The sequence below is a fragment of the Molossus molossus genome, unplaced genomic scaffold (assembly GCF_014108415.1).
Source record: "Molossus molossus isolate mMolMol1 unplaced genomic scaffold, mMolMol1.p scaffold_m16_p_14, whole genome shotgun sequence".
Classification (NCBI taxonomy): Eukaryota; Metazoa; Chordata; class Mammalia; order Chiroptera; family Molossidae; genus Molossus; species Molossus molossus.
The window spans coordinates 1,141,820-1,168,229 of record NW_023425349.1 but is presented as its reverse complement, the minus strand read 5'-3'; the positions used below and the strand labels follow the sequence as shown (position 1 = coordinate 1,168,229).

General features: G+C 62.3%; 1 protein-coding gene across 7 annotated transcripts; it reads left to right on the top strand.

The window, feature by feature from the left end:
- Window positions 1-1,806: 1,806 nt before the first annotated feature.
- Window positions 1,807-26,410, top strand: GRIN1 (glutamate ionotropic receptor NMDA type subunit 1). 7 transcript variants are annotated; one of them, XM_036260579.1, is made up of 21 exons: window positions 1,807-2,428; window positions 4,424-4,558; window positions 7,298-7,474; window positions 9,372-9,434; window positions 10,184-10,284; window positions 14,456-14,577; window positions 14,649-14,823; window positions 16,045-16,189; window positions 16,287-16,370; window positions 18,952-19,093; window positions 19,194-19,321; window positions 19,545-19,709; window positions 19,784-19,902; window positions 20,016-20,128; window positions 20,203-20,351; window positions 20,451-20,608; window positions 21,145-21,306; window positions 21,429-21,538; window positions 21,647-21,792; window positions 23,031-23,141; window positions 25,170-25,368. In XM_036260579.1, exons 1-21 carry the CDS (start codon window positions 2,171-2,173, stop codon window positions 25,284-25,286), a joined length of 2,880 nt encoding a protein of 959 aa, XP_036116472.1. In that variant the 5' UTR covers window positions 1,807-2,170; the 3' UTR covers window positions 25,287-25,368. The 7 variants fall into 7 exon arrangements, with proteins under 7 accessions (XP_036116472.1, XP_036116473.1, XP_036116475.1 ...); XM_036260586.1 differs by lacking the exon at window positions 25,170-25,368 and adding an exon at window positions 25,540-25,846 and having other exon boundaries at window positions 2,171-2,428; XM_036260580.1 differs by lacking the exon at window positions 9,372-9,434 and having other exon boundaries at window positions 25,170-26,410.

The following is a 26,410-nucleotide window of genomic DNA, read 5'->3' as shown; positions in this document are numbered from 1 at the left end:
TGTGGAAGAAGCCCACAGGCGAAGGAGAGTGGAGCCCAGGAGAGACACGCTTGTGCAAGGCAGTGGAGATGTGGGGGGCAGTGCTGGATGTTGGGGACCTCACCCGGGGCCCGGGCAAAGCTGAAGCACCCGCAGCAGTGGGGTGATGACAGTCTGGCATTCTGAAAGGAGGAGCCCTGCTCTGCAGGGCCCGCCAGTTTCCCGGCACAAACCCCCCCATGCTGATTTCAAGCTCCCACTGTGTAACAACCAGCTCACAGATGTCTGAATATTCAGAAGTTGCCTCTCCAGGGCTGGTAGAAGCAGCTCCAGCAGCCCACTGAGGAGTGGGGGGGTGGGAGGAGATAGGCCCTCCGGCTGCAGACCCACCGAACCCCTCGCTCTGTCTGCACTGCTGGGTGAGTGGGTGTCTGCCCACCCCGGGCCCCCACACCTCCAGGCTCTGATCTGCCAGAGGCCACAGAAGTTAAGAGAGAGACCACTGACCCTTTAAAGACCAAGTCAGCTCTGAGCCCTGGAGTGCACCCCATGTGCTCTACTGAGTCCCCGGGAACAGTGAGCATCCCCAGGGCTGGTGTTCTTCCCACTGTGAGCTTGGTCCTGGAAGAGAGACAGGTGGGGGGCCCATTCGCCCCCAGCCCCCAGGCACTGGTTCCCTTCACTGAAAGAGAAGGGGCGCTGCAGCCCCTGCCTCTCAGAGCCAGGGCGCCCCGCAGTGTCTGCGTTTGGCTCTGGGGGGTCAGCCTAGTGGTGAGAACTGTGGGGGCGGGGAGGGCCAACAGCGGGACTCCGGGGGGAGGAGCATGGCTCCTATCCTCTCCGCTGCTCAGAACATCCCTTAGGTGTGGGGACCACCCTGCTTTGTCCCATCGGGGGCTTTAGATGTTGGGTCTGCAGAATCCTCCGTTGCTATTGGAAACGGTGATGTCACTGGCAGGGGCGGAGCTTCAGCTATCCTTTTTGTTAAGGAGGGGGAAGCACACTCCAGGAGTGGAGGGGACAAAGAATTTGGATCGTGACCAGAGGGGAAAAGGAGGCTATGGAGGGAGACAGGACAAGGACCAGTGGAGCTGAGAATGAATCGGGAAAGGTGCTTTGGGGAGGGGAGTGGACGCAGAGGACACGGACGTCCATCCCGGCATTGCCGGGGCAAGTGCTTTCTGGTGTCTAACCTTAGTCCCATCTGCTGCAGACACACCCCTTCCGGCCTTGGCCTCTCCATAGCTGGCTTGGGTCCAGACCCCCAGACTCTGCTGGAAGAGCCGCTCAACAAGGGGGCAGCCACTGTCATCTCTTCCATTCTTTTCCACCTTGGAGGGGCAGTCCAAGTCACGGCAGGCAGATCTGTCCCTTCCTCATTTCTGAGCCCTTTGGAGAGGGGAGCCACACTGTCCCTCCCCCAGAGGGGCATGGCTTGGGGCCTCTCCACCTCCACACCCTCTGGTTTCCAGCCCACAGAATCGGGTTCCGAAATACCACTGACTATGGATGAGGACTCGTGCACGCGCGCGCGCGCACACACACACACACGCGAAAACTGACACGCAGTATTCGGTCATGTTAAAAGTCACAAGGGTGCAGGCGATGACACGGTCAGTGACCTACGCTCAGCTCCCCGCTGGTCCCAGACAGCCCGGGTCACTGTGCCAGCGACCCCTCCACAGACGCGCGCGCACACGCACACGCACACGCGCTCCCCCCGCGCGGCGCTCTGGCAAATGCTCACACGAACGCAGGCGCGGGAGGCGCCCCCCTCGGTTCCGTGTTAAGAAGCGGGGGCGGCGGGAGGGGTAGAAGACGCGGGTCCTGCTCCAGGCTCGCAGCTGCCGCCGCGTCAGGACTCGGACCATCGAAGCCCGCGAAGGAGGCGCCCCCGCCGTGTCCTCTTGGCGCGAGGCGGCCGGAGCCACGCTAGGACCCGCTTCAGCACCGCGGACAGCACCACCCGCTCGGGCCGGAAACCCGCGCACGCCCGGGACTGTCCTCTCCTGCCGAGGGCTCGGGTGCCCCTTCCTTCCAGAAGACGTCCCGAGCCTAAGGCTCCCGGGGACGTGGAGCCCCCGGCCCGCGAGACCGAGCGCGCGCAGGACGGCCGCCGGGGCGCCCCGCTGGGGATGCGCCGAGGGCCCCGCGTTCGCGCTGCCCGGAGCCAGGGCGCTGCCCGGAGCCCATGAGCACCATGCGCCTGCTGACCCTCGCGCTGCTGTTCTCCTGCTCCTTCGCCCGCGCCGCCTGCGACCCCAAGATCGTCAACATCGGCGCCGTGCTGAGCACGCGGAAGCACGAGCAGGTGTTCCGGGAGGCCGTGAACCAGGCCAACAAGCGGCATGGCTCCTGGAAGATCCAGCTCAACGCCACCTCCGTCACGCACAAGCCCAACGCCATCCAGATGGCCCTGTCGGTGTGCGAGGACCTCATCTCCAGCCAGGTGCCGCCCCCACCCCAGGGCTCCGGCCGCGCAGCTCTTCCCCTCCCCCACCACCTCCCCCTCCCCCTCCATCCCTCCCGCTGCCCCAGTTTCCTCCACCTTTCCCGTCCCTCCCCTTCGCCTTAAGACAGGAACCCCAAGTCAGCTCTCCTCCGAAAGGGTTGGTTTCATTCGCAGCCAGTCACCTGTCACCATGGCCAGTCCTCAGAAGGGTTCCAGGGCTCGAGGCCCTGACCGTGTGTGCAGACATGTGCCAGGCATTTGGCAGTTTGTTTCATCACTGTGTGTGTGTTGGGGGGGCACAGGCAGAGGTGCCCGGGGGCCCTGTGGGGGGCGGCAGGGCACAGCATGGGAGCTGCGGCAGCCAGCGCTGCGGGGGAGGACACGACTTGGGATCCTGTGGGAGCTGTCGCCCCAGGCGGGTGCGCGGCTGCTGAATTCCAATGAAGCCGCGGATCGCCGCATTGCAGCCCTTTATGTAAGAGGAGGGCGGCCCTGGGGCGCGCGGCTCACCCTCGCTCTCCTCCAGATGCGCACCACACACATGCATGTCTGCAGAGACAGACTCACACTGGCACACCGTGCGCGTCGGCAGTACACAACCAACTGCACTGCACACTCATCCCCATGCACATCCACAGATACACACACTTGTGCGCCACACGCTGCTTGGTACGCCCAGGTGCACACGCGAATGGGTGCTCACACATGCCAGGCTGTTACCCACCCAGAGGCACATAAAATGCAGACATGTTGGCGCACTGTGCACACGCATTCCCAGCACATGCTCACAAGCACCTGCCTGTCACGCGCACACACCGATGTGAACGCTGACCAGACGCCTTTGGGCGCAGACGGGAGGTGAGGGCCGGGGGAGGGCAGGCCAGCCCAAACAGCTCACCTCCCGGCCAGGCCAGAGCTTTGCTCAGAAATCTCCCGTCCCCACCTCACAAGCCACCCCGTGCCTGGGCGGCCCTCCTGCGGCCAGCGGCTTCCCTCACATGTTCCATATGGGATGGGGAGGGACATGAAGGAGAAGTCAGGGGTCCAGGTGGGGTCCTTTCCGGGGACCACTCCTCCAAGTCAGAATTTTGCTGCCTGTGGGCACTGTCTCCCCAGAGAACAGCCAGCCCCGTGAGCCAAGGTGATGCAGCAGCCGACCCACAGCACACCCCGTGGGCCAGGTGCGGGGCTGGTGGGGCAGCTGCCTGGCCATTTGGGACCAGTGCCCACTGCCCCCCTTTTGCTAAAGCAGGGGGTCCTTGTGGCTCAGAAAGGGGAAGCCAGAGCTGGGACACACAGGTCCTTCTAATGTGAGGACAGTGTGGAACCGCCCAGCTGTCTGCTCCTTCCCACCCACCGCCACCTGGGGGACAGGGAAAGCCCCGCTGCTCCTCCCTACTCCATGCTCCGCACTGGGGCTTGTTCAAACCGAGCGGGCTCAGCAGTCCCTGGAAGCCGCCAACAAAGGGATGGAGCCCTCAGGTAGCTCCTCCCTCAGCCTATCTCCCTACCGCTGCCTGGAGCGTGAGCCCTGAGCCAGCATGAGGGACAGTGGGTGGTCTGGGTAAGGTCAGCTCCACCCAGGATCAGCCTCCCCCCAGCCACTCTGGGGTCGTCTTGTATGGCCAGGGGACAGGCCTCCGCCCTCCTTTCAGGGTCTCGCCGCACACCTGGAGGCAGCCCAGCGGTGGGAGGGGAGTGGGAGGCCCGGGAGGGGGACCATGAGCAAGGCTCTGTCATCTCCCTGTGCGTCCACTCGGGCTGCCACCCTCAGCCTTGCTCTGCCTCGGACTCACCCCTTCGATTCGCTGATACTCAGGCTGGTTGTGGAGTCCTGCCTCGTCGGTGTGCACCCCTGTGGCTGTGCGCGCACCAATGGCATCCCCGGCCCCTCCCCCCGCCGAGTTCTCAGCCTTGGCTGCCGCTGGACAGTGGCTCCAACACGGGGCTCAGCCTGCCAGACTCCAGCTGACGCTGTCCCCTTGTCCACAGGTCTACGCCATCCTAGTCAGCCACCCACCCACCCCCAATGAACACTTCACCCCCACCCCTGTCTCCTACACAGCCGGCTTCTACCGCATCCCCGTCCTGGGGCTGACCACCCGCATGTCCATCTACTCAGACAAGGTAAGCCTCAGCCTTCGGCCCACCCGGCCGCTCCGCTCCGAGTGAGACACACAGCCCTGCAGCCCAGGGCCACCGGCAGCTGCCTGCAGCGGGGGACACGGACAGGGGCTCAGACCAGGGGCTCTGGGCTCCGGAAACATAGGGTGATATGCGAGCACGCATTTGTGCACGCTGACACACTCACACCCATACAATGCAAGTCTCATTAGCACAAACTCACTCATGCACATGCACAGTACACACCCACTCACAGACACAAACAAATCCATAGTTTCACACCTGTACACTCACAGATACGAACAAATCTAGTCTCACACCTACACACACCCACACACACTCACATTCACAGATACAAACCCATAGGCTCACACCTGCACACACACACTCACAAACACAAACTCACAATCTCACACCTGCACACACACACACACACACACACACTCACAGACACAAACAAATCCAGTCTCACACCTACACCCACACACAGGCACAAACATCCATAGTCTCACACCTGCACACACCCACACCCACTCACATGCACAGGTACAAATCCATAGGCTCACACCTGCACACACCCACACACACACTCACAGACACAAACAAATCCATGTTCTCACACCTTTACACACCCACACTCACAGGCACAAATTCATAGTCTCACACCTGCACACACACACACACACACACACACACATGCTCACAGACACAAACAAATCCACAGGCTCACATCTGCCTACACACACACACACTCACAAACACAAATCCATAGGCTCACACCTGCACGCACCCACACCCACACTTACAGATACAAACAAATCCATAATCTCACACCTGCACACACCCACACACACATGCTCACAGACACAAACAAATCTATAGGCTCACATCTGCATATACACACACACACATTCACAAACACAAATCCATAGGCTCACACCTGCACACACCCACACCCACACTCACAGATACAAACAAATCCATAATCTCACACCTGCACACACACACACACACAAGCTCACAGACATAAATCCACAGGCTCACATCTGCATATATACACACACACACATTCACAAACACAAATCCATAGGCTCACACCTGCACGCACCCACACCCACACTCACAGATACAAACAAATCCATAATCTCACACCTGCACACACCCACACACACATGCTCACAGACACAAACAAATCTATAGGCTCACATCTGCATATACACACACACACATTCACAAACACAAATCCATAGGCTCACACCTGCACGCACCCACACCCACACTCACAGATACAAACTAATCCATAATCTCACACCTGCACACACACACACGCTCACAGACATAAATCCACAGGCTCACATCTGCATATACACACACACATTCACAAACACAAATCCATAGGCTCACACCTGCACGTACCCACACCCACACTCACAGATACAAACAAATCCATAATCTCACACCTGCACACACCCACACACACATGCTCACAGACACAAACAAATCCACAGGCTCACACCTGCATACACACACACATTCACAAACACAAATCCATAGGCTCACACCTGCACGCACCCACACCCACACTCACAGATACAAACAAATCCATAGTCTCACACCTGCACAAACCCACACTCACACACACATTCACACACTTTTACCACCACATGACATGTTCATACACACACTCGTACACACCCACACTCACACACATGCCCCCAACATGCACAGTCACGCACACGCACACACACACACACACACACACTCTCGGGCAGAGCCCCACTGAGAGGTGACAAGCACTGATGGCAAGCCCTGGGGAGCAGCAGAGGTCCCCTTGACTGTGGAGAAGTGGGGGACTCCTTCCTGTGCCCTTGGCTCTGGACACCAGCCTCCTCGGATGCAGAGGAGGAAACCCCTCTAAGGATGGAGCAGCCAGAGGAGCACAGGAGAGGCTGGGGGAGAGGTGGTCTCCCAGGACACGACCCCACCCATGACATGCCCCAATCTAGATCCAGACTGTGGCCCAACTGTCTAGTCCAGCAAGAGGGCAAATCTAATGGCCAAATCTCCAGCTCCACCCTGACTCCACTCATGGTCCCAATCCACAGCCAATCTGTGCCCAACACATGGACTGAGTCTTGGCTCAGACCCACTCCAAGACCCCGGCAACAACCCCCTGCAGCCATGTGGCCTGGTGGATGACGGACAGGCCTCAGGGCACTGCCCCAGGCCACAGAGAGGGAGCAGGCCACAAATAATCTGGAGGTCTCAGAGGATCACAAGATCAGCATGGGTCTGTAGAGACACTAATGGGACGCACTAGAGCTGCCCGGACAGACGGAGGAGCCTGGCTGAGGAGGGCCGAGCAGGCTCCCTTCCCTCGTCCCTCCCTGGCCATCGTGTGCAGACGGCAGGGCAGGGCCAGCAGGCACACCTCTAGACTTGGCGAGGAGATGCACCCTGTACCCCAAGAGTGAGGCCTTCCTAGTAATAGATCCGAGCCACGTGGCATTGGGAGGCCCGTGGGAAGCCCCAGTGGGGATCTTTGACGAGCTGAATGTCCCCAAAACTTTTGGGGCCCAAGCTGTCCAGCAGGGACGGCTGCCGGGAGGTGGGGCGCACACCTGTCGGCTCTGTCGGGGTGCTGCTGGGCAAACACGGGCCCCAGTCCTCAGACGAGCTGATGTGGGGGGCGGGAGGGGAGGCGATGGTCCCGGCCTCAGCGCGCCCCGCCCCGCCCCACAGAGCATCCACCTGAGCTTCCTGCGCACCGTGCCGCCCTACTCCCACCAGTCCAGCGTCTGGTTCGAGATGATGCGCGTGTACAGCTGGAACCACATCATCCTGCTGGTCAGCGACGACCACGAGGGCCGCGCGGCGCAGAAGCGCCTGGAGACGCTGCTGGAGGAGCGCGAGTCCAAGGTGAGGCCCGGCGGGGGCCCTGCGCGGCAGGACGGCGGCCCGCGCTGTGTCTGTGGCCCGTGTGTGAACACTTCTCTCTTCATCGTGCATGGTCAGCACCACCACGTCTGGCGAGCGCCCGCCCCAGCCTGTCCTCGGCTCATTTCACTCGCTTTTGCCATTAGTCGAAATCTCCTTCGTGTCAGTCCCTGCGGGGCGAGGGCAGGACCACCTGGAGCTCCGCAAACACCCCGCCCCGCGCCCTCCTCCAGGTCCCCCGGGCCAGACCGCCCCTCCCGCCCCTCCCGCCCCTCGCGCCCCTCCCGCCCCCACAATCCTCCCTTCGTGCTCAGCCCCGTCCCCCGCGGCCTACCCTAGGGCTCCCCTCCGAGGGACGGGACGGCATCCATGCACCATGCCCCTCCCAAAGCACCCGGTGCCCTCCCTGCTGTGACCCTAGCCCCCTCCCCCGCAGCCCTCCCCCTCGAACAGGCCCATCATCCTCACAACACCTACCCATAGACACGAGCTACCCCCAGCCCCAGCTTGGGTTCCGCCCTCTTCGGGTCTCCCCAAGCTCCCCTCCCCCTCCTACACAGGGCTGGGCTCCTGCTGGGACACTGACCCCCCTGTCCTAACCCCGCCCCCACTCTGTGAGGCTGCCGAGAGACGCAGTGGTGACTTCTGGGGGTCCCGGTGACCCCGTCCCCTTCCTTGCCCACCCCACTGCCAGTCTGAGCAGGAGCTGGTGCTCACCAGAGGCCCCGGGAGAGCCAAGCTGGGCAGAGAGGGCGGGAGGCCAGACCAAGGGGGTGGTGGGAGCATGTTCTCTCTGGGCAGTCAGAGTGGCTTCAACAAACTTAGCGCCAACCCCAGGGCCCCGAGGCGCCACAGACCGCTGGAGGGCATAGAGGGTACTGGTTGGGGGGTGAGGACAGAGAGAAGACCCAGAGGGGCCTGGGGGTTCCTATTGTGGGGATCGGCTGAGGCTGGGAGGAAGGGCTGGCTACCAGGGCCTGGGGGCCCCACCCCTCCTGAGACAGCACCCCCAGTACACGGCAGGCATGTCACCTCCTGGTGTAGCCATCCTGGGACACACACACTCAAGTGCCCAGCGCACCCTCACACACCCATCAGACACATCCCTGCACACCCAAGTGCACATCCTCAGACACCTGCAGTCACTCGACACCTCCCGCCACACTCAGACACATGTGCCTCCCACGGGCCTGCTCAGCACCCCACACCAGCACGTGTCTGTGGGCGCTCACCCCACCAGCTCACACAAGCGTGTGAGCACACACACACACACACACACACACACACGAGTGCTCAGCCAGCACTGGCCCTCACTCCCCGCCCTGTGGCTCCCATGCAGGTGCCTGTCAGCCCTGTGCACAGTGTGTGCACAGACTCCTTCCCTTCCGGGGGTGATGGGTGTGTGCACACCAGTTAGTGAGAACAGAACACACGGACCTCTTAGAAAGGTCAAAGGGGGGGCACGGGGAGGAGGGGGGACATAGGGGCAGGGCATGGGGAAGGCTGCTCACCCCCCCACTCAGGACTGATGTGGGGTGGGGCCACACAGCAGGTGCATGGCAGGGGTGGGGGCGGCAGGTGGGACCCCTAAGGGATACGTTTGGCATGGACGCGGACAGGGTCTCCCTTTCTCTCGAGCATGACCATTTCCAAGAGCACAGCTCCGTGGCCAGGAGCCTCAGTGGCCCCTGGGCCCCCTCGTCCCCAGCACCGCACTGGCCCCAGCCCCGCCCCGGGCCTGGGTGTTTGCGAGCTCCAGGTACGTGCCCAGCTGCAGACGTGCCGAGGAGGTGGTGTGATTGCTTTAGCGCCGTCATTTTCAACCGTTTATAATCTTCTTCTGTGTCTGCATATTTTCTCTGTGCACATTATTCATCAGAGTAAAAAAAGGAACTATGAAAACCTCGACCAACTGTCCTATGACAACAAGCGCGGACCCAAGGTATATATGCATGGACGTGCACGCCACCCACCGACTAGGGAGCCTTGGCCTCTGGCGCTCGGCCACTAGGGCCGCTTTCCGGCCCAGCCGAGCCGCAGGCCCGAGCAGTGAGGAGAGTGAGGTCAGGAGCAGGCTGCCACCGGCAGGAGAGGGCAGGAGTGGCCGCGTGGTCCCCACGGCCCATCCGTCGCAGCGCGGCCGGGCCTGTGTCTGAGAGCAGGCAGCGCAGGAGGAGCTGCTCTCCGGGAAGTGCATGCGAACCTCTGGGACCCCCGGGTTTCCTCGTGGAACCCAGGAGGGAGCCCGCCCGTCCAGCCGCCCGCCTGCCTGCTGGGGTCCGGGCCACTCTGCAGGGGCCTGTGGAATCTGGCCTGAGAGGATCTCCCGAGGTTTTGGCAAAGTCAGCCCCGTTCTGCTCCCAGTTGCATCCAGAGCTCTTCTAGTTTCCGTCCGCTGCACGCTCTGCGTCTCGGCCCTCGTCAGCTTGCATGCTCAGTGCAGAGGCAGCAGAGCCCGGTGGAGAGCCGAGCCGAGAGCAGGGCGCAGCGCAGGACAGGAGCAGGCTGCAGGCAGGAGCGGCCGGCGGCCAGGCGCCAGGAAGGCAGGTGAACAGGGCAGGTGCCAGGTGCAGCCGTGGCAGCCCTAGCTGAGCTGCCTCGGGCTTCCTAGTGGCTGCGGCCCAACTCTCGCCCCTGAGGCGCTATGTCCCCTGCCCCGGCCACCTGCTAATGCTCCTGCTCATACCACAGGCTGAGAAGGTGCTGCAGTTTGATCCGGGGACCAAGAATGTGACGGCCTTGCTGATGGAGGCGCGGGAGCTGGAGGCCCGGGTCATCATCCTCTCTGCCAGGTGAGGCCAGGCTGGGCCCCTCCCCCAGTTCACCCAGGGCTGCAGCTGAGCCAGGGCTGGGGGCACCAGTGGGCTGAAGTTGAGCTTTAGCTTCCAAAATGCCCTTGCCAAAGAGATCCCCTGTCACGTATGCCTGGCGACCTGTCCACCCAGCAGGTGGGACGACCTTTATCTGTTCATCCCTCCCTGGGTCCTTCCTCCTTTCCACAGTCACTCACTGCCGTTTTGTGAGCTGGGCTTTGGGTGGGGTGTGGACAAGCTCCTGCCCTCAGGAAGGCAAACACAACCCTGGTGACCGGCGAGGTGACAGTGCACTGTGGGGACCAGGCTCAGGGAGAGGGCCCTGGGCAGTGACATGCGGTGTGCAAGTGAGGCCAGGCGAGCCCAGGTGGGGGGCCCACGGCAGGGAAGGGCCAGAGCCCAGAGACTGAAGGGCTGGAGCAGGAGTAGGCAGCAGGACAGGGGACCCGATTAGGAACATGTGAAAGCCAGGCTGCCCTCGACCTCAGGGCCCAGCCTGCAGTCAAAATCTCCCTATTTGCAAATGGCTAGTTCTCCTGAGAAGGGGAAGTCAAGCCACCCAGAATAGAAAGAGGAAGAGAAACACCCCATGGGACAGCCAGGGTGCCGGTGGGCCCAGCCCACAGGCTGCCCTGCCTTGGAAGCTCTGCTGGGCTCCAGTAGTGCAGAAAACTAGCAGGGACCACTCCACCTAGAGGAGCGCACCCCAAACGCTGCTGTCCTGCAGGCCAGAACGACCAGCAATGTGATGAGTCCTGGGCAGGTGTCCGTGTGCACATTCAGTCATCGAACCTCTGGCTCAGGGCTAGTGCTCCCCTCTGCCCGGGGCACACCTCAGTGTAGGGCCAACCAGGGCTTCTGGGGTTGCAAGGCCAAAGCAGCCACACTCCCGCCCACAGAGATGCAAAATGCTGAGCTAAGTCCCACTCCCCCCCCCCCCCACTGTTTTATAGAGTCTCTTACCCACCCTGACCCATCCAGCCCTAGGCACTGTGGGGAGGCTTCGGAGAGGGTCTAAGGACTTGCCTGGGCAAAGTCTGGAGGGTGCACAACCCCTCCCAGAGCAAGCCCCACCCAGAGAAAAACCCAACCTAGAACAAGCCCAACCCAGAGCCAGCTCTACCCAGAGAAAGCCCCTCCCAGAACAGAGCCCCTCCCGGAGCAAGCCCCGCCCGGGAAAAGCCCCTCCAGGAGCAAGCCCCGCCCAGACACCCTCCTTTTATTTCCCTGTTGGTTTATACTTCTCCTGGCTCATCACTGGGCTTGAGGGAGACTGGGAGGGTATGGAGGGCTGGCAGGATGTGGTGGGTGCACCCATGGGCACACAGATGGGCAGTGGACAGCTGACTAGATCAAAAGACCCCTTCATCCAGGACAGAGCAAACCAAGGAACCCGTTACCTTAAAACATAGGTGTTCAATTGTTGCTCATTTACAAAGGACAAGGTCACACCAAACTAGACCTGCCCAATCCATACATTGAACTAGAGTGGCCACCAGGACACGAGCCAGAAAGCCACATGTAAAACCCATCTGCGTATCCCTGGCCAATTTGGCTCAGTGGTTGGAGCGTTGGCCTACCGACCAGAGAGTCCTGGGTTGGGTTCCCACTAGGGGCACGCACAAAAATGAATGAATGAATAAATAAATAAAACCAATCTGTGGAACCCACCACACCCAGGTCCCAGCAGAGGGGCAGGCACTCTACCGTTTCCCTCTGGTCACTGAGACCTTTCGCCACACGCTGCAGGCATAGATGGGGAAGGCCCCAGGACACAGTTTGAGAGGGCCTTGCCATGTGGCACTAGCCCCAGGGTCAGGGACCAGTTTGCCAGATGTGGCTCCAGAAAGGTCAGTCCAGAGAAGGGGACATGGCCACAGCAGACAGGAACTGTGTGCACACCACACCTACACAAGCACACACCATATACACCACATGCGCACACACATTATATGCACACTACCTGTGTAGACAGCATACACACATGCATCCACAGACCTAAACAAACATGGGTACACGTGCACAGGCACATAGCATATTCACACCATTCTCACACATGCACACACCACATGTTTGCACATGCACAGACATCATGTATACACCATACCCAACACACACCAAGCACACACAAACTACACATACACATGAACAAACACCGTACACATAAAGCATACATGTGCACACATCACATACACACCCATAGACATGTGTACGTGCCATATATACATCATACATAACGCATGCACATGCTCACACAGGCACCATATAGACACCATACACATGTGCACACAAGACATTGCATGCATGCACACGCAGGTGTATCACACACAAATACATACACGTATACATATCTATATTCAAGTACATGCACACCATGCATACATGTACTCCCTACCAACATACACAGTGCACATATATATTAATGCATGTGTACATAATCATATATACACCATACCACATGCTACATGCATGCATACACCCTACAGGTAAGTACACTGTCCACCAAAGCACAGCACTCACAGCAACCATACATCCACCAACACCCCTCTTGAATCCGCCCATGCAAGGCCTTTGGGCTGGCAGGGACGGCAGGGACCATTCCCTTCACAATGGACACCTTGCAGCAGAGAGGCCAGAGTCCCACAGCAGAGGGCAGACCAGCCCCAGCGTGCCCAAATCCAGAAGCCCGGGGTGTCAGGCTGTCCTTGACTGTCCCCTGGGCAGCGGCCAGTGCCAGTCTTCTTGACTCTGGCACTCCATCCTGACAAATTTTTGCTCCTGCTTCATGCATTTTGCAGAGAGACCCCATCAAGCCAATCTTAATTTCTGACCAATTTTCTACCAAGTGCAGAGAACTCATTTCCAAACATTTCTTTTTTATCTTCCTGAAATTGTTTTTACTGTAGTTAGCTATTTCCATAAAACAGTTTGCTGCCTCGGCCGGGCTTCTGTCTGCAGCCCTTTTACCGATGTATCAATTTACACAACACAAGCCGAGGCGTGCGTCATCCACCTGACAGACGGCACAGCCCTGCCAGGCTTTGTGGGCACCGTTGACAGTGGGCACACTGCACCCCAACATGCACGGTGTTGGCTTGGTGGCGATTGTGGCTCGATGCTCAGATTTAAGCCAACAGTGTGGCACTGCCTGGAGCCCTACTCGGTGTTGCTTTTATATCTTGAGAAAATTCAGGGCAGACCCCTTAGGCAGCCTAGGGCCATTGTGACAGTAGCTCAGCCCTCTGCCAATCTGTCCAATCCCTGCCCATGCACTGGAGCAGCAAAGTGCCTGTCATGGGCCAGGTCCGTCTGGGGAAGACGGGAGCGGGGAGGATTCCCAGTGGCCTCACAGCCCCACCAGGCCCAGGGTCCTTGTCCTGACCAGGGAGACCCAAGCCCTAAGGGGCTGGGTCCGCTCCGAGATCTCAGGAGCACGTGTCTGCCAGGCGAGTCCTGTGCTCGGTCCCACCAGTGGTCCCGGCCTGGATGGCAGTGAGCAGCAGCCCTCCTGTCTCTGCTGCGGCTTCTGCTGCGATGCTCCCAGCAGCTCCCAGGTGCTGGGGCCCACCCGCATCTGCCCAGCCTGGAGAGCCCCCAGCCCCTCATCCATATGTGGACGTGGAGAACCAGAGGCTGTGTGGCTTGTTCAGGAGTGGGGCGCTGGGGCGAACTCTCAGGCACAGACCCGACCCTGCCACTTACCACCACTCGCGTGCCCTGGGTCCCTCAGTGTCCCCTCCTGACACAGGGGTAGTACTCATGCCTGCCTCCTAGGGGTCTTGTGAGAATTAAATGAGACCGGCCCTATGGAGCACTTAGGGCCTGCTACCTGGTGACTCAGTGATCCATCAGAAATGATCCATCACCATCCCAGGCCGCCCTGACCCTGCATGGCAAATACAGGGGCCAGCAAGAGAAGCCTGGGAAGCCCTTGGGTTCTGGGTCCCACCCCACCGCACCTCTGTGGGGTTCCCGGGCCCAGATGCGGGCTGGGGACAGGGGCTGGCCCCGGCACCCTGCGGTGTTTCCAGGCCCTCTCCAGAGGAGGGGGAGAGGCGGGGACTGGAGGAGGACAGGGACAGCAGCCTGCCGGCCTTGGGGGGCGGGGGGGGGCTGGAGTCCTGGCCCGTCACCCCCCTCTGCCCCACAGCGAGGACGACGCTGCCACCGTGTACCGCGCAGCCGCGATGCTGAACATGACGGGTTCGGGGTACGTGTGGCTGGTGGGGGAGCGCGAGATCTCGGGGAACGCCCTGCGCTACGCCCCGGACGGTGAGTGCTGGGCCTCTCCGGGTCCCGGCGGGCGGGGTCCCCGACGGGCGCTAAGCGGACGCTCGCCGCAGGCATCATCGGGCTCCAGCTCATCAATGGCAAGAACGAGTCGGCCCACATCAGCGACGCGGTGGGCGTGGTGGCCCAGGCCGTGCACGAGCTCCTGGAGAAGGAAAACATCACCGACCCGCCACGGGGCTGCGTGGGCAACACCAACATCTGGAAGACTGGGCCGCTCTTCAAGAGGTGGGCGGGCCGCTCCGGGGTGGGCGGGGCTCTTAGGAGGTGGGCGGGCCGCTCCGGGTGGGCGGGGCTCTTAGCAGGTGGGCGGGCCGCTCTGGGGTGGGCGGGGCCGCTCCGGGGTGGGCGGGGCTCTTAGCAGGTGGGCGGGCCGCTCTGGGGGTGGGCGGGGCTCTTAGCAGGTGGGCGGGCCGCTCTGGGGTGGGCGGGGCTCTTAGGAGGTGGAAGCAGGGCTGTTCAGCTGGTTTAGCTCAGCCGGCTGCCCACAGACTACCATGCAGTCACCTACCCCGGTACCCGCCTCTGCCGGCTCCGCCCCTCCACCACCTGCTCCACTGTTATAATCATCTGCCCCATTTCCAACACACACCAACGCCTGGAATGTGGCTTCCTCCCCGGCTCCTTCCCCCAGCTTCTAACACTGCAACCAAGCCTGAAACCCCGCCCCACTCCCCAGGGTGGCCGACAGCCCTTCGGAGGAGGCTCCTGCTGCAGGTGGGGGCTGGGCGCTTCCAGAGACCCAGGAGTTCAGACAAGGAAGCCAGGGGTGGCACCCAAGCCTGTAGAGAGCCAGGGTTGGCCACAGACTCGAGTGGACAGCCACAGTGGGGCGCAGTTAACTTGCATTCCTCCACACTGTGCACCAGGGTGGGCAGGCCCAGCCCATCATTAGTACCCCCTCAACTGAGTAGCAAACACTGAATTGCATGTGCAGAGCCACAATCCTCCGTGCCCACAACAGGAGCACATAGATATGGACACACCCGTGCACACGTGTGCACACAGACTCAGAGAGGCACGAGACACACACACACGTGTGCCATAAGCACGTGCATGGGGGTGCACACCACACCAGGATCACGGATGCACACAGATGTGTCCCGATGGGTATGCCGCACGCATACACTCACTGTGCACATGCAGAGAGGCAGGACCTCAACCCTGTCTTGCCCACTCACTGGCAAACGGGCACTGTTCTTTCTGGGCATCTGTAACGCGAGGGAAGCTGCTCTGAGGATAGAGCGCCCAGCCCACAGAGCGCCCTCCACATGGCTCTGGAGCTGCTCTGCACGTAGTTGTGCCCCCCCCACCCCGGTCTGGCGCAGGCCACCGCCAGATTCACAGCGCAGGTCTGACTGGGACTGGGGCAGAAGGCGGGGCTCAGGCTGCCTGGGAGGCCAGGGAAGGGGCGGCCCTGAGAATGTGAACCCACACTGCCCTCCCCAGAGTGCTGATGTCTTCCAAGTACGCGGAAGGGGTGACTGGCCGAGTGGAGTTCAATGAGGACGGCGACCGTAAGTTCGCCAACTACAGCATCATGAACCTGCAGAACCGCAAGCTGGTGCAAGTGGGCATCTACAATGGCACCCACGTAGGTGGGGGTCATGAGGGGGTGGGGGCTGGGGCCTTAGGGTCCTGGGGCCAAGACCCCTGCGTGGCCACCCTCCATCTCATACTCCCACCCCCAGGTCATCCCCAACGACCGGAAGATCATCTGGCCAGGCGGAGAGACAGAGAAACCCCGAGGATACCAGATGTCCACCAGACTGAAGGTGGGGCCCGCCGCCCTGCCCCAGCACCCACATCCTGGACACTCCTTCCAACCCCTCAGACCCAGAGGAGGCCACAGTGAGGCCAATGAAAGTACCTACAGGAAGTGGGGACAGGACGGGCACCTGGCTGCCTGCACACACCTGGCCGCACAGGAACCTGGGAGAGCAGGTGGAGGGAGGAGAGGAAGCTGCCAGTCCCCCATCCTGGGGCTCTCTCCAGTGTCCCTGCTGACCCAACCCCACTTAAATCTGGGGAAGCCGTGAGGGACAGGACTTCCCCGAGGACCAGCTGATAGGAGACACAGGGCCAGATGGTGGTCATTCCTTGGACTTCAGCCTCAGCACCCTGTCCGAGTTCTGGTCCTAGAGATGCCACCTCCACACTCCTTATCTCTCCTCTAGGGGGTGCTAGCCAGCCCCACTCCAGCTTCACAGCCTCCTGCCATGACGGCCCTGGCCTCCCTGCAGCCTTCCCCGTGGTGGGCCCCCCACCCTGGACTCTATCCCTGGGCCTCTGGGAGCTCCTTCCCCAGCAGCCTCATCCCTCACAGCCTCTCTTCCTTGGCCTGACTTCCCAGCTCCCCCGGGCTCATTGCTGGGCCCCTTCTCTCCCCCGAGGGCATTCTCCTGAGAGTCCCCATGCTGACCCACGCCAGGCCAGTATCTCAGATCCCCACCCAGCCTTCTCCCAGTGTCCCAGGCCCACAGATGCCACTCAGCCCTGCCTGCGCCCTGGGCCACCCCCGTGGCCTCTCCCCGAGCCCTGTGTCAGCACCTTCCTCCATAGACAGAGTGGGCTTTCCCAGAAGTTCAGACGCCATGGGATCTGAAGACACCGATGGCCAGATCCTCCCATCCAGGCTGCCAGCTTTTGACTTTTGACTTTTGTCCATTGACTTTTATTTTTAATTAATTTATTTTTTATCCTCACCTGAGGACATTTTTTAATTTATCTTCAGATAGAGCAGGAAGGAGGAAGAGAGAGAGAAACATCAATATGAAAAAGACACATTGACTGGTTGCCACCCACGTGACCCCAACCAGGGCCGGGGACAAACTGCAACCAAGGTACTTGCCCTTAGCGGGAACCGAACCCGGGTCTCTCTGGTTCAAGGGTCGATGCTCTAACTGCTGAGCCAAACCGGCCAGGGTGACTTTTTTTTTTTTTTCTTTATTGGTTTTAGAGAGAGAGGAAGGGAGAAGGGGAGAGAGATAGAAACATCGATGAGAGAGGACATGAGTTGGCCACCTCCTGCATGCCCTCCAGTGAGGATGGGCCCACAACCTGGGCATGTGTCCTGACTAGGAATCGAACCAGCAACCTCTTGGTGCATGGGTCGACGCTCAACCACTGAGCCACAGTGGCCGGGCTTCCACTGACTTTAAAAAAGCACAAAATAGCCCTGGCGGGTTTGGCTCAGCAGTTAGAGCGTTGACCTGCGGTCCAGAGAGCCCCGGGTTCAGTTCCCACTAAGGGCACGAACCTCGGTTGCGGTTTGTCCGCAACCCTGGTTGGGTCATGTGGGAGGCAGCCACTCGATGTGTCCCTTTCATGTCGATGTTTCTCTCTTTCTCTTCCTCTCTCTCCCTCCCACTCTATCTGAACAAAAAGTGGAAGAATGTCCTCGGGTGAAGAAAAAAAAAAAAGCACAAAATATATTGCTTGTCTAAGAGAAAAACTTGATGTAATTTTTTAAATTCACTGAGCTCCTTCAGGGGCTCCCAATTTCCAGGGGTAAAAAGCCAAAACGCTACCTTTGCCGCCGAGGCTTGAGTCTGCCCAGGCCTGCGGGCCCTGCCTCCTCGATGTCCCTGCAGAGGGCACCTCACAGGTCTCCGCTCGCTGCCGGCTCAGCTCTAATATCGCCTCCCCTGGGCCCCCCCATCGTATGCCCCGCTCTGTCCCCCACCCCAGCCCACAAGCCCCTGAAGAACAGGGAGAAGAGAGAGCCCCCGTGTGAGCCCCAAGGAGCCCTGGGTGGAAGAAGCAGGCCTGGGAGAGAGGTCTGCCTGAGCAGGGGACACAGGAAGGGAAGGAGGCTGGATGACAGACAAGGAGAGGGTGGATGACACATCTGGAGAGGCCGAGCAGTCAGACCAGGGTGACTGTGGGCCCTGGGGCCTGTGCAGGCTCTGAGTGGATGTCAGGGAACATGACCCTGTCCTCACAGGGCAGGCTCTGGGCTGGGACAAGGAGTTCCTTATCCCTGAGGTGTCAGAGGAGGTGCCCAAGACAGACTGAGAATTTCAACAGGCTTCTTTGATGGAGGGAGCGATGTGTAAGCTAAGAACCAAAGGACAAGTGGCCAAGAGAAGGGCAGGCAGTGTTTTCAAAGGAGGTGGTGTGACTGTTAAGGTTGCATGGGTGGCCTGGGGAGTCTGGGCCCCTCCAGAAGGCGGCAGGGAGATGATGCTGAGGAAGAGGCTGGTGGCTGGGGAGGAGGAGGCTCCAGAGAGGCGCAGTGGAGGGAGGGGGAAAATGTCTGGGATTTGGAGAGTCTGGGCGCTGAGAAGACAGCGCCCCCCCTCGCCCCGGGGCTGAAGGCAGGTGGTCCAGACTGGGTCTCTGCCTACCCCCCAGATCGTGACGATCCACCAGGAGCCCTTTGTGTACGTCAAGCCCACGATGAGCGATGGCACGTGCAAGGAGGAGTTCACAGTCAACGGAGATCCCGTCAAGAAAGTGATCTGCACCGGACCCAACGACACGTCGCCAGGAAGCCGTGAGTGCGGGGCTGGGGCGCGCGGGGCCAGGCGAGGTTCCCAGGGTCGCGGGGGCTCAGAGGGGAGCCCAGCGGTCACCGCCGCTCCCCCGCCCCCCAGCACGCCACACTGTGCCTCAATGCTGCTACGGCTTCTGCATCGACCTGCTCATCAAGCTGGCGCGGACCATGAACTTCACCTATGAGGTGCACCTGGTGGCCGATGGCAAGTTCGGCACGCAGGAGCGGGTACGCGGGGATCCCAGGGAGCCCACGCAAGACCGGTCTGGGTGGAAAGGGTCTTGCTGGGGGCAGGGCCGCGGGTAGGCGGGGCCTTCTGGCTGGGCGGAGTCTGGAGTGGGCAGGACCAGCAGGCTGGGTGGGGTCTGCAGCAGGTGACCCTGAGGTGTGCACTAGGGAGGGCAGTGGGGCCAACAGTGTCCGAGTCCCCACCGGCTGTGTCGCCCCACAGGTGAACAACAGCAATAAGAAGGAGTGGAACGGAATGATGGGTGAGCTGCTCAGCGGGCAGGCGGACATGATCGTGGCCCCGCTGACCATCAACAACGAGCGAGCGCAGTACATCGAGTTCTCCAAGCCCTTCAAGTACCAGGGCCTGACCATTCTGGTCAAGAAGGTGGGCAGGGGCCCGGCGGGGGTGGGGGGAGGCTGGGAGGGCCCAGGCGACGCTGACGACGTGCCCACCCGCAGGAGATACCCCGGAGCACGCTGGACTCCTTCATGCAGCCGTTTCAGAGTACGCTGTGGCTTCTGGTGGGGCTGTCGGTACACGTGGTGGCCGTGATGCTGTACCTGCTGGACCGCTTCAGGTGAGCGCGGCCCGGGGGCCGGACACCTCCACCTGCGGGGCGGGCGGAGCGGGCGAGGGGCAGGAGGGGGCTGCCTCTCCCTCCCTCTCCCGCCCGCCCTCTGCGCCCCGCAGTCCCTTCGGCCGGTTCAAGGTGAACAGCGAGGAGGAGGAGGAGGACGCGCTGACCCTGTCTTCGGCCATGTGGTTCTCCTGGGGTGTCCTGCTGAACTCGGGCATCGGAGAAGGTGAGGCTATGCCAGGCGCCGCCCCGCCCCGCCCCGCCCCTCGCCGCCCGTAGCTGACGGTCCTCTACCCACAGGCGCCCCCCGAAGTTTCTCGGCGCGCATCCTGGGCATGGTGTGGGCCGGCTTCGCCATGATCATCGTGGCCTCCTATACCGCCAACCTGGCGGCCTTCCTGGTTCTGGACCGGCCCGAGGAGCGCATCACCGGCATCAACGACCCGCGGGTGAGGCCTGGCCCTGCTGGGGCGGGGGTCGTGACGTCAGCGGGGGTCTGCCTCGAGTGGGGCTGGGGACTAGCCGCGAGCCCGCCTCTGACCCCGCAGCTGAGGAACCCGTCGGACAAGTTCATCTACGCGACGGTGAAACAAAGTTCGGTGGACATCTACTTCCGGCGGCAGGTGGAGCTGAGCACCATGTACCGGCACATGGAGAAGCACAACTACGAGAGCGCGGCCGAAGCCATCCAGGCCGTGCGCGACAAGTGAGGGGCGGGGCTGCGCGGCTGTGGGGCGGGGCCTGCGCGGCTGTGGGGCGGGGCCGTGCGGGACAAGTGAGGGGCGGGGCTGCGAGGCTGTGGGGCGGGGCCTGCGCGGCTGTGGGGCTGGGCCGTGCGGACAAGTGAGGGGCGGGGCCTGCGCGGCTGTGGGGCGGGGCCGTGAGGGACAAGGGAGGGGCGGGGCCTGCGCGGCTGTGGGGCGGGGCCGTGCGCAAGTGAGGGGCGGGGCCTGCGCGAGTGGTGGGGGCGGGGCCTGCGCGTCAAGTGAGGGGAGGGGCCTGCGCGACTGTGGGGCGGGGCCGTGCGGGACACGGGAGGGGCGGGGCCTGAGCGGCTGTGGGGCGGGGCCTGCGGGACACGGGAGGGGCGGACTGGACTATGGGGAGCGTCCACCCTCACAGGAGAAGCGAGTGTCCAGGCTGGGTGGGACCAAGGGGTGGGGATAGATGAGAGGTGTTCAGGCTGGCAGGACGAGGTGTAAACGTGCGCGGGGCTCCCGTGACCCCTGCCCCTGCCTGCAGCAAGCTGCACGCCTTCATCTGGGACTCGGCGGTGCTGGAGTTCGAGGCCTCGCAGAAGTGCGACCTGGTGACCACGGGCGAGCTGTTCTTCCGCTCTGGCTTCGGCATCGGAATGCGAAAGGACAGCCCCTGGAAGCAGAACGTCTCCCTGTCCATCCTCAAGTGAGTCAGCCTCATCTGCCGCCCCGCCCCGCCTCTACCCTCCCGGAGCCTCCCGTCCGCGGCAGCGGCGGCCCCACCCAGGCCCCGCCCGGCTCCACCCCCATACTCGCCCTGCCGCCCAGGTCCCACGAGAACGGCTTCATGGAAGACCTGGACAAGACGTGGGTGCGGTACCAAGAGTGTGACTCGCGAAGCAATGCTCCTGCTACTCTCACCTTCGAGAACATGGCAGGTGGGTCTCCCCGCTTCCCCTTAATGCCCCTGATGGCACCGGAGGGGTTCCCCTGGGGGCCTGCAGCCCAGCCAGCCAGCGGCTGAGGTGCTGGGTCCTGGCCTACAGGGGTCTTCATGCTGGTGGCTGGGGGCATCGTCGCTGGGATCTTCCTGATCTTCATCGAAATTGCCTACAAGCGGCACAAGGATGCGCGCCGGAAGCAGATGCAGCTAGCCTTTGCCGCGGTCAATGTGTGGAGAAAGAACCTGCAGGTAGGACAGGCCACCCTCTGAGGCCTGGTGCCCATGGCCCAGCCTGGCCCCAGCCCTCCTCCATCCCCACAGGCCGAAGCGCTGGCCCTGGCTCCGGGACCCCTGTGAGCAGGACTGGAGCTAGGAGCCACGGCCAGGGGCAGCGTCGGTAGGGGGCCACCTGCAAGTGGCTGCCCACTGCCAACCAGGCCGAGGGAGGCCACGTGCCCAGCTCCAAGCCTCTGTCTGGCCTCTCTGTCTCCAGAGTCGCCCGCCGGCGCCCATTCCATAGGAAGGCAAACTGAGGCAGGGTAAGACAGGGACCCACCTGGGTGTAGCACGTGAGTCTAAGATGCATTCTGCCCTCGCCGCCCTGCACCCCTCCTCAGCACCCTTCGGGGCCTCCTCCCTTGCTGCCTGCGGTGTCCTGTGCTCCATAACTCCAGTCTGAAGCGGTCCAGCTGGCCCTGCGTGGCGCCCCAGGCTGTGTCTGTGGGAATTTGCTGCCAGCAGGGAACAGGCTGCATGAGGGGCAGCCACCTGGGGTGGGGCAGGCGGTGGGGCCAGTGGAGGCCCGTGGCTCCTGCCCACGGTCCAAGTCCAGTCTGCTGCATCTCTTCTCTTTCTCTGGGTGCCTTTCCAGAGCCTGCGTCCTGGGATGGATTGGCAGTGCAGAGAGGAAGGGCCTTGGGGGATGGGATGCTGGAGCCCCCACACCTCTCATCTGCCCACTCTTGCTCTTGGGACCTGGCCGCTGCTCTTACTGGCGGGCACAGAGCCATCCTGGCCATCAGACTCAAGGCCAGGGTCCTGGGAGCTGCCTCTGTCTATCGCTCCAATTCATCGCGACACCCACCTTTGGCCCCTTGGCCCCTCTGGAATCTTGGCGTGCCCCCTCAGGGGTCGGAATGGCTGGCAGGCCCGAGGGGTGACTCCTCCAGTGTTCGGAGGGCCCCTCCTTGGGATGCCTGCAAACCAGGGCCACGCAAGAGCCAGGGAGCCAGGTGGACCTCCCAGGAAGACAGCCAGACGGGACCCCCCGAGCCTAGCCCCAACACGAGCAAGGTCAGGCCCGCCCTGGGCAGGAGCAGAGGCCGCCTGCGTGTGTCCGGCTCTCAGTCCGTCGGCCCAGCACAGGGAGGCAGGCAGGACGAGGGCCTGAGTGGCTGGCCAGGCCGGGCAGCGGCCCCCGAGGAGCAGGCGAGGGCAGGTGTGGCGTCACCCTTAGCCGTCTAATCACTTATACATATTCATTTTAGGATAGAAAGAGTGGTAGAGCAGAGCCCGACCCTAAAAAGAAAGCCACATTTAGGGCTATCACCTCCACCCTGGCTTCCAGCTTCAAGAGACGTAGGTCCTCCAAAGACACGGTAAGGGGAAGAACGCCCAGTCCCCCGTCTCCGACTCTTCTCTCGCCTCCTCCGTGTCTGTGTCCCGTGCATCAGGCGTGCCCCTCCCTCCCGCGTCATCCCACCCACCCACCCTGACTGCTGTGGCCTCTGCCCTCATCTCTCCTCGCCCAGCACAGTAGGTCTTCACTCTCCGACTCTCCGGGCCTCTCTCTCGGCCTCTCTCCCGCTGGCCCTCACTGGGTCCTCTCCCCATGTGTCTCTGCGTTAGTCTGCCCGCCATGCCATGACGCCATGCGCCATCTTGAAGCTGTGTCATGTTGTTGGTCAGCCAGTCAGCCTCACCACCTCGGGGCCACTCCTGGGGCCCCTGGGAGCCCAGAGCTGCTCTGTCCGGGGTTCCTCACATATCGGGAGGCCACACCACCTCACTGTTACGTCAGTTTCTCAGCCTCTCCTGGGGGAGCCGCTGCCCCCTTTCCCTCCCCCAACATCCATGGAGGAGTAGCTGTGATGTCCCATCCGTCCATCTGTTTGGCTGCCAGCCCCGCCACCCAGACACCTGTCTCACGTGTCTCACCAGAGCCATGCCTGTTGCATCCCCCCATGTGGTCTCTGTGTGGGCCGGGGCTGGGGCCGGGCCTGGCTCCATCTGGGTGGACGGTTGGGGCCTAGAGTTGGAACAGGCCCCCAGCCACAGGGGACCACCAGGCAGGGAGTGGATTGGACCAGAGAGGGCAGCTCTCACCCCAGGCTGAGCAGGGACCCTGCAAGAGGTGCACCAGCTGCCCCCAGGGGGTCTGAGAATGGGTGGGGGTGGCCCGGAAAGCTGTGGCCTGCAGTTTGGGGCACAGAGGCCCAGGAAGGGAAGGCCTCCTTGGAGGAGACCAGCACCTCAGCTCCTGACCCCTAGCCCTACCCCACAGGACCATGTCTGAGCCAGGCCTTCCAGCTGAGCCGAGTTCCCTGCCCTGCTGCCCTGGGCAGCTTATCCCTGCACTGGCTGTTCACACTTGAACCAAAAGCTCCCCAAACGGACTCAGCCTTGCTAGGGGCACCCCAGTCCCCGGTGGGAAGGAGGCCGCCCAGAGTCAGCACAGCCCTCGGCCCAGGACCCCCTGCCACCAGGGGCAAGTTTGGCCCCGAGTCCACAGGAGCTGTGCTCCAGCGTGGAAGTGGGTTTGCACCCCCTGCCCAAGTGCACAGGAGAGGCAGGCCCCCAGGACACAGCCAGGGCTTGGCACAGAGCAATCTGAATTCAAGGTGAAGCCACCAGGGTGCCCCAAGAGAGGCTCGTGAGACCTGTCTGCTCCTCTTCCCAGGAGAGGCTGGACACAGGGATAGTGGGTGGACAGTGAGGGTCTGTGGGGCTGGAGCACAGGCTGGGCCACCCAAGCCCAGGAAGGGGGCAGGAGCCAGGGGTACCACCAGGCGTGCAAGGAGAGGAGGGTGGGTGCACAGGACCACAGAGTAGTGGGGGCGGGGCAGTCCAGGGGTGCAGGTATCCCCAGCACACAGTGCTTTTGGGCAGGCAACTGACAAGGGGAGCACAAAAGTCACACAGGCAGTGAGCCACTTTCTGCAGGTGCCACTGAGTCCTGGCCCCGGCTCCCGCCTAGAGGAGACAGGCATGCCTCTTAACCGGCTCAGGGGCAGTTCAGAGATCCGTAGTGCCTTTCTGGGACACACTCCCATTGGAGGCCTCACCTGAGCCTCCCTGGACACCAGGGACCATCCCCCAGGCCAGCCCTGGCCCCCTGTGGCATCTGGGACTGGCCCTTCCCGGCAGGGGTGACTGGGGACCCTGCCAGCTGGGGAGACGGGGTGGGGGGGCAGCCCAGCTCCCACTCTGTTTTGGGCTGGGCACCTGCTTGGAGGGAGGCCTGGGTGGGGGGGCTCTGTCGGGATGGGTGGGGTCGATCTGGCTGCTGAGATCCTCTGCCCCTGTCTTGTGGCCGGTCTGGGCCAGGGTGGCACTGGGCGCTCAGGGCTGGGGTCCCTGGCGGCCAGCGGGGCCAGCGGGTATTGATTGTTGGTTCTTATTTATAGAGCACCGGGGGTGGACGCGGCGCTTTGCAAAACCAAAAAGACACAGTGCTGCCGCGACGCGCTATTGAGAGGGAGGAGGGCCAGCTGCAGATGTGTGCCCGTCATAGGGAGAGCTGAGACGCCCTGCCCGCCCTCCTCTGCCCCCTCCCCCGCAGACAGACAGACAGATGGACGGGACAGCGGCCTGGCCCACGCAGAGTCCCGGAGCACGACGGGGTCAGGGGGAGGAGCACCCCCCAGCCTCCCCCAGGCCGTGCCCGCCCGCCCGCCCGCCGGTCGGCCGGCTGGCCGGTCCACCCGTCCCGGCCCCGCTCATGCCCCTGAGCATCGGGCTAACGGGCTGCCTTGTCTGTGTATTTCTATTTTGCAGCAGTACCATCCCACTGATATCACGGGCCCGCTCAACCTCTCAGATCCCTCGGTCAGCACCGTGGTGTGAGGCCCCCGGAGGCGCCCACCTGCCCAGTTAGCCCGGCCAAGGACATTGGTGGGTCCTGCTGCTCGGGAAGGCCTGAGGGAAGCCCACCCGCCCGAGACTGCCCACCCTGGGCCTCCTGTCCATTCGTCTGCCCTGCTGCCTGGCGGGCAGCCCCTGCTGGACTGAGGCGCGGACCAGAGCGGCTGAGGACGGGTCAGAGCTGAGCTGGCTGGGCAGGGCCGCAGGGCGCTCCGGCAGAGGCAGGGCCCTGGGGTCTCTGAGCAGTGGGGAGAGGGGCTAACCTGACCCCAGGCAGAGGGGCATGGAGCAGAGACTGAAGCCCCATTCTTCCCCAGCCACTACCAGAGCCACATGGGGGCCTGTGGCCCCTGGTGGCTCCATCACCCCTGCTGCAGCGCCCACTCCTGGCAGCCTCGGCTCCACCCTCTCCTCTTCTTCCCCTTCCCCTTCTCCTCTTGACACCTTTCGCGAACCGGCCCTGCCCTTCTCAGAGTGCACACCCTGACTCCCCAGCTGGCAGCTACTTCGCAGGGGCTTGCTGGGGCTCCCCGCTGCCTCCGACCTTTTCCTCCAGACTCCGACTGAGCCTTCTCTTCGCCTCCTCCGGCATGCAGCCCAGGATGGGCTTCCCCAATCTCTGGCTGGGGACTGTCCTCAGCCCTGCCTGCCACTGTGTACAGGCCCAGCCGGTCCCGTGTCGGAGCGTGTGCCTTCCCCTAAGGCCTGTGCGCAGCCCCAGAAGCCCGGAGCGCACCGCACCGCTCCCCTGACCTAGTGTGTGCAGTGGTGATGCCTGAAAGAA

What these genes read in the sequence shown, in the direction of transcription:
- GRIN1 (XM_036260579.1), top strand. Translation starts at nt 2,171, where the DNA reads ATGAGCACCATGCGCCTGCTGACCCTCGCGCTGCTGTTCTCCTGCTCC. An exon ending in ATCCAGGCCGTGCGCGACAA is followed by an intron (nt 20,609 to 21,144) that starts GTGAGGGGCGGG and finishes CCCTGCCTGCAG; the next exon opens with CAAGCTGCACGCCTTCATCT. An exon ending in GTCTCCCTGTCCATCCTCAA is followed by an intron (nt 21,307 to 21,428) that starts GTGAGTCAGCCT and finishes CCTGCCGCCCAG; the next exon opens with GTCCCACGAGAACGGCTTCA.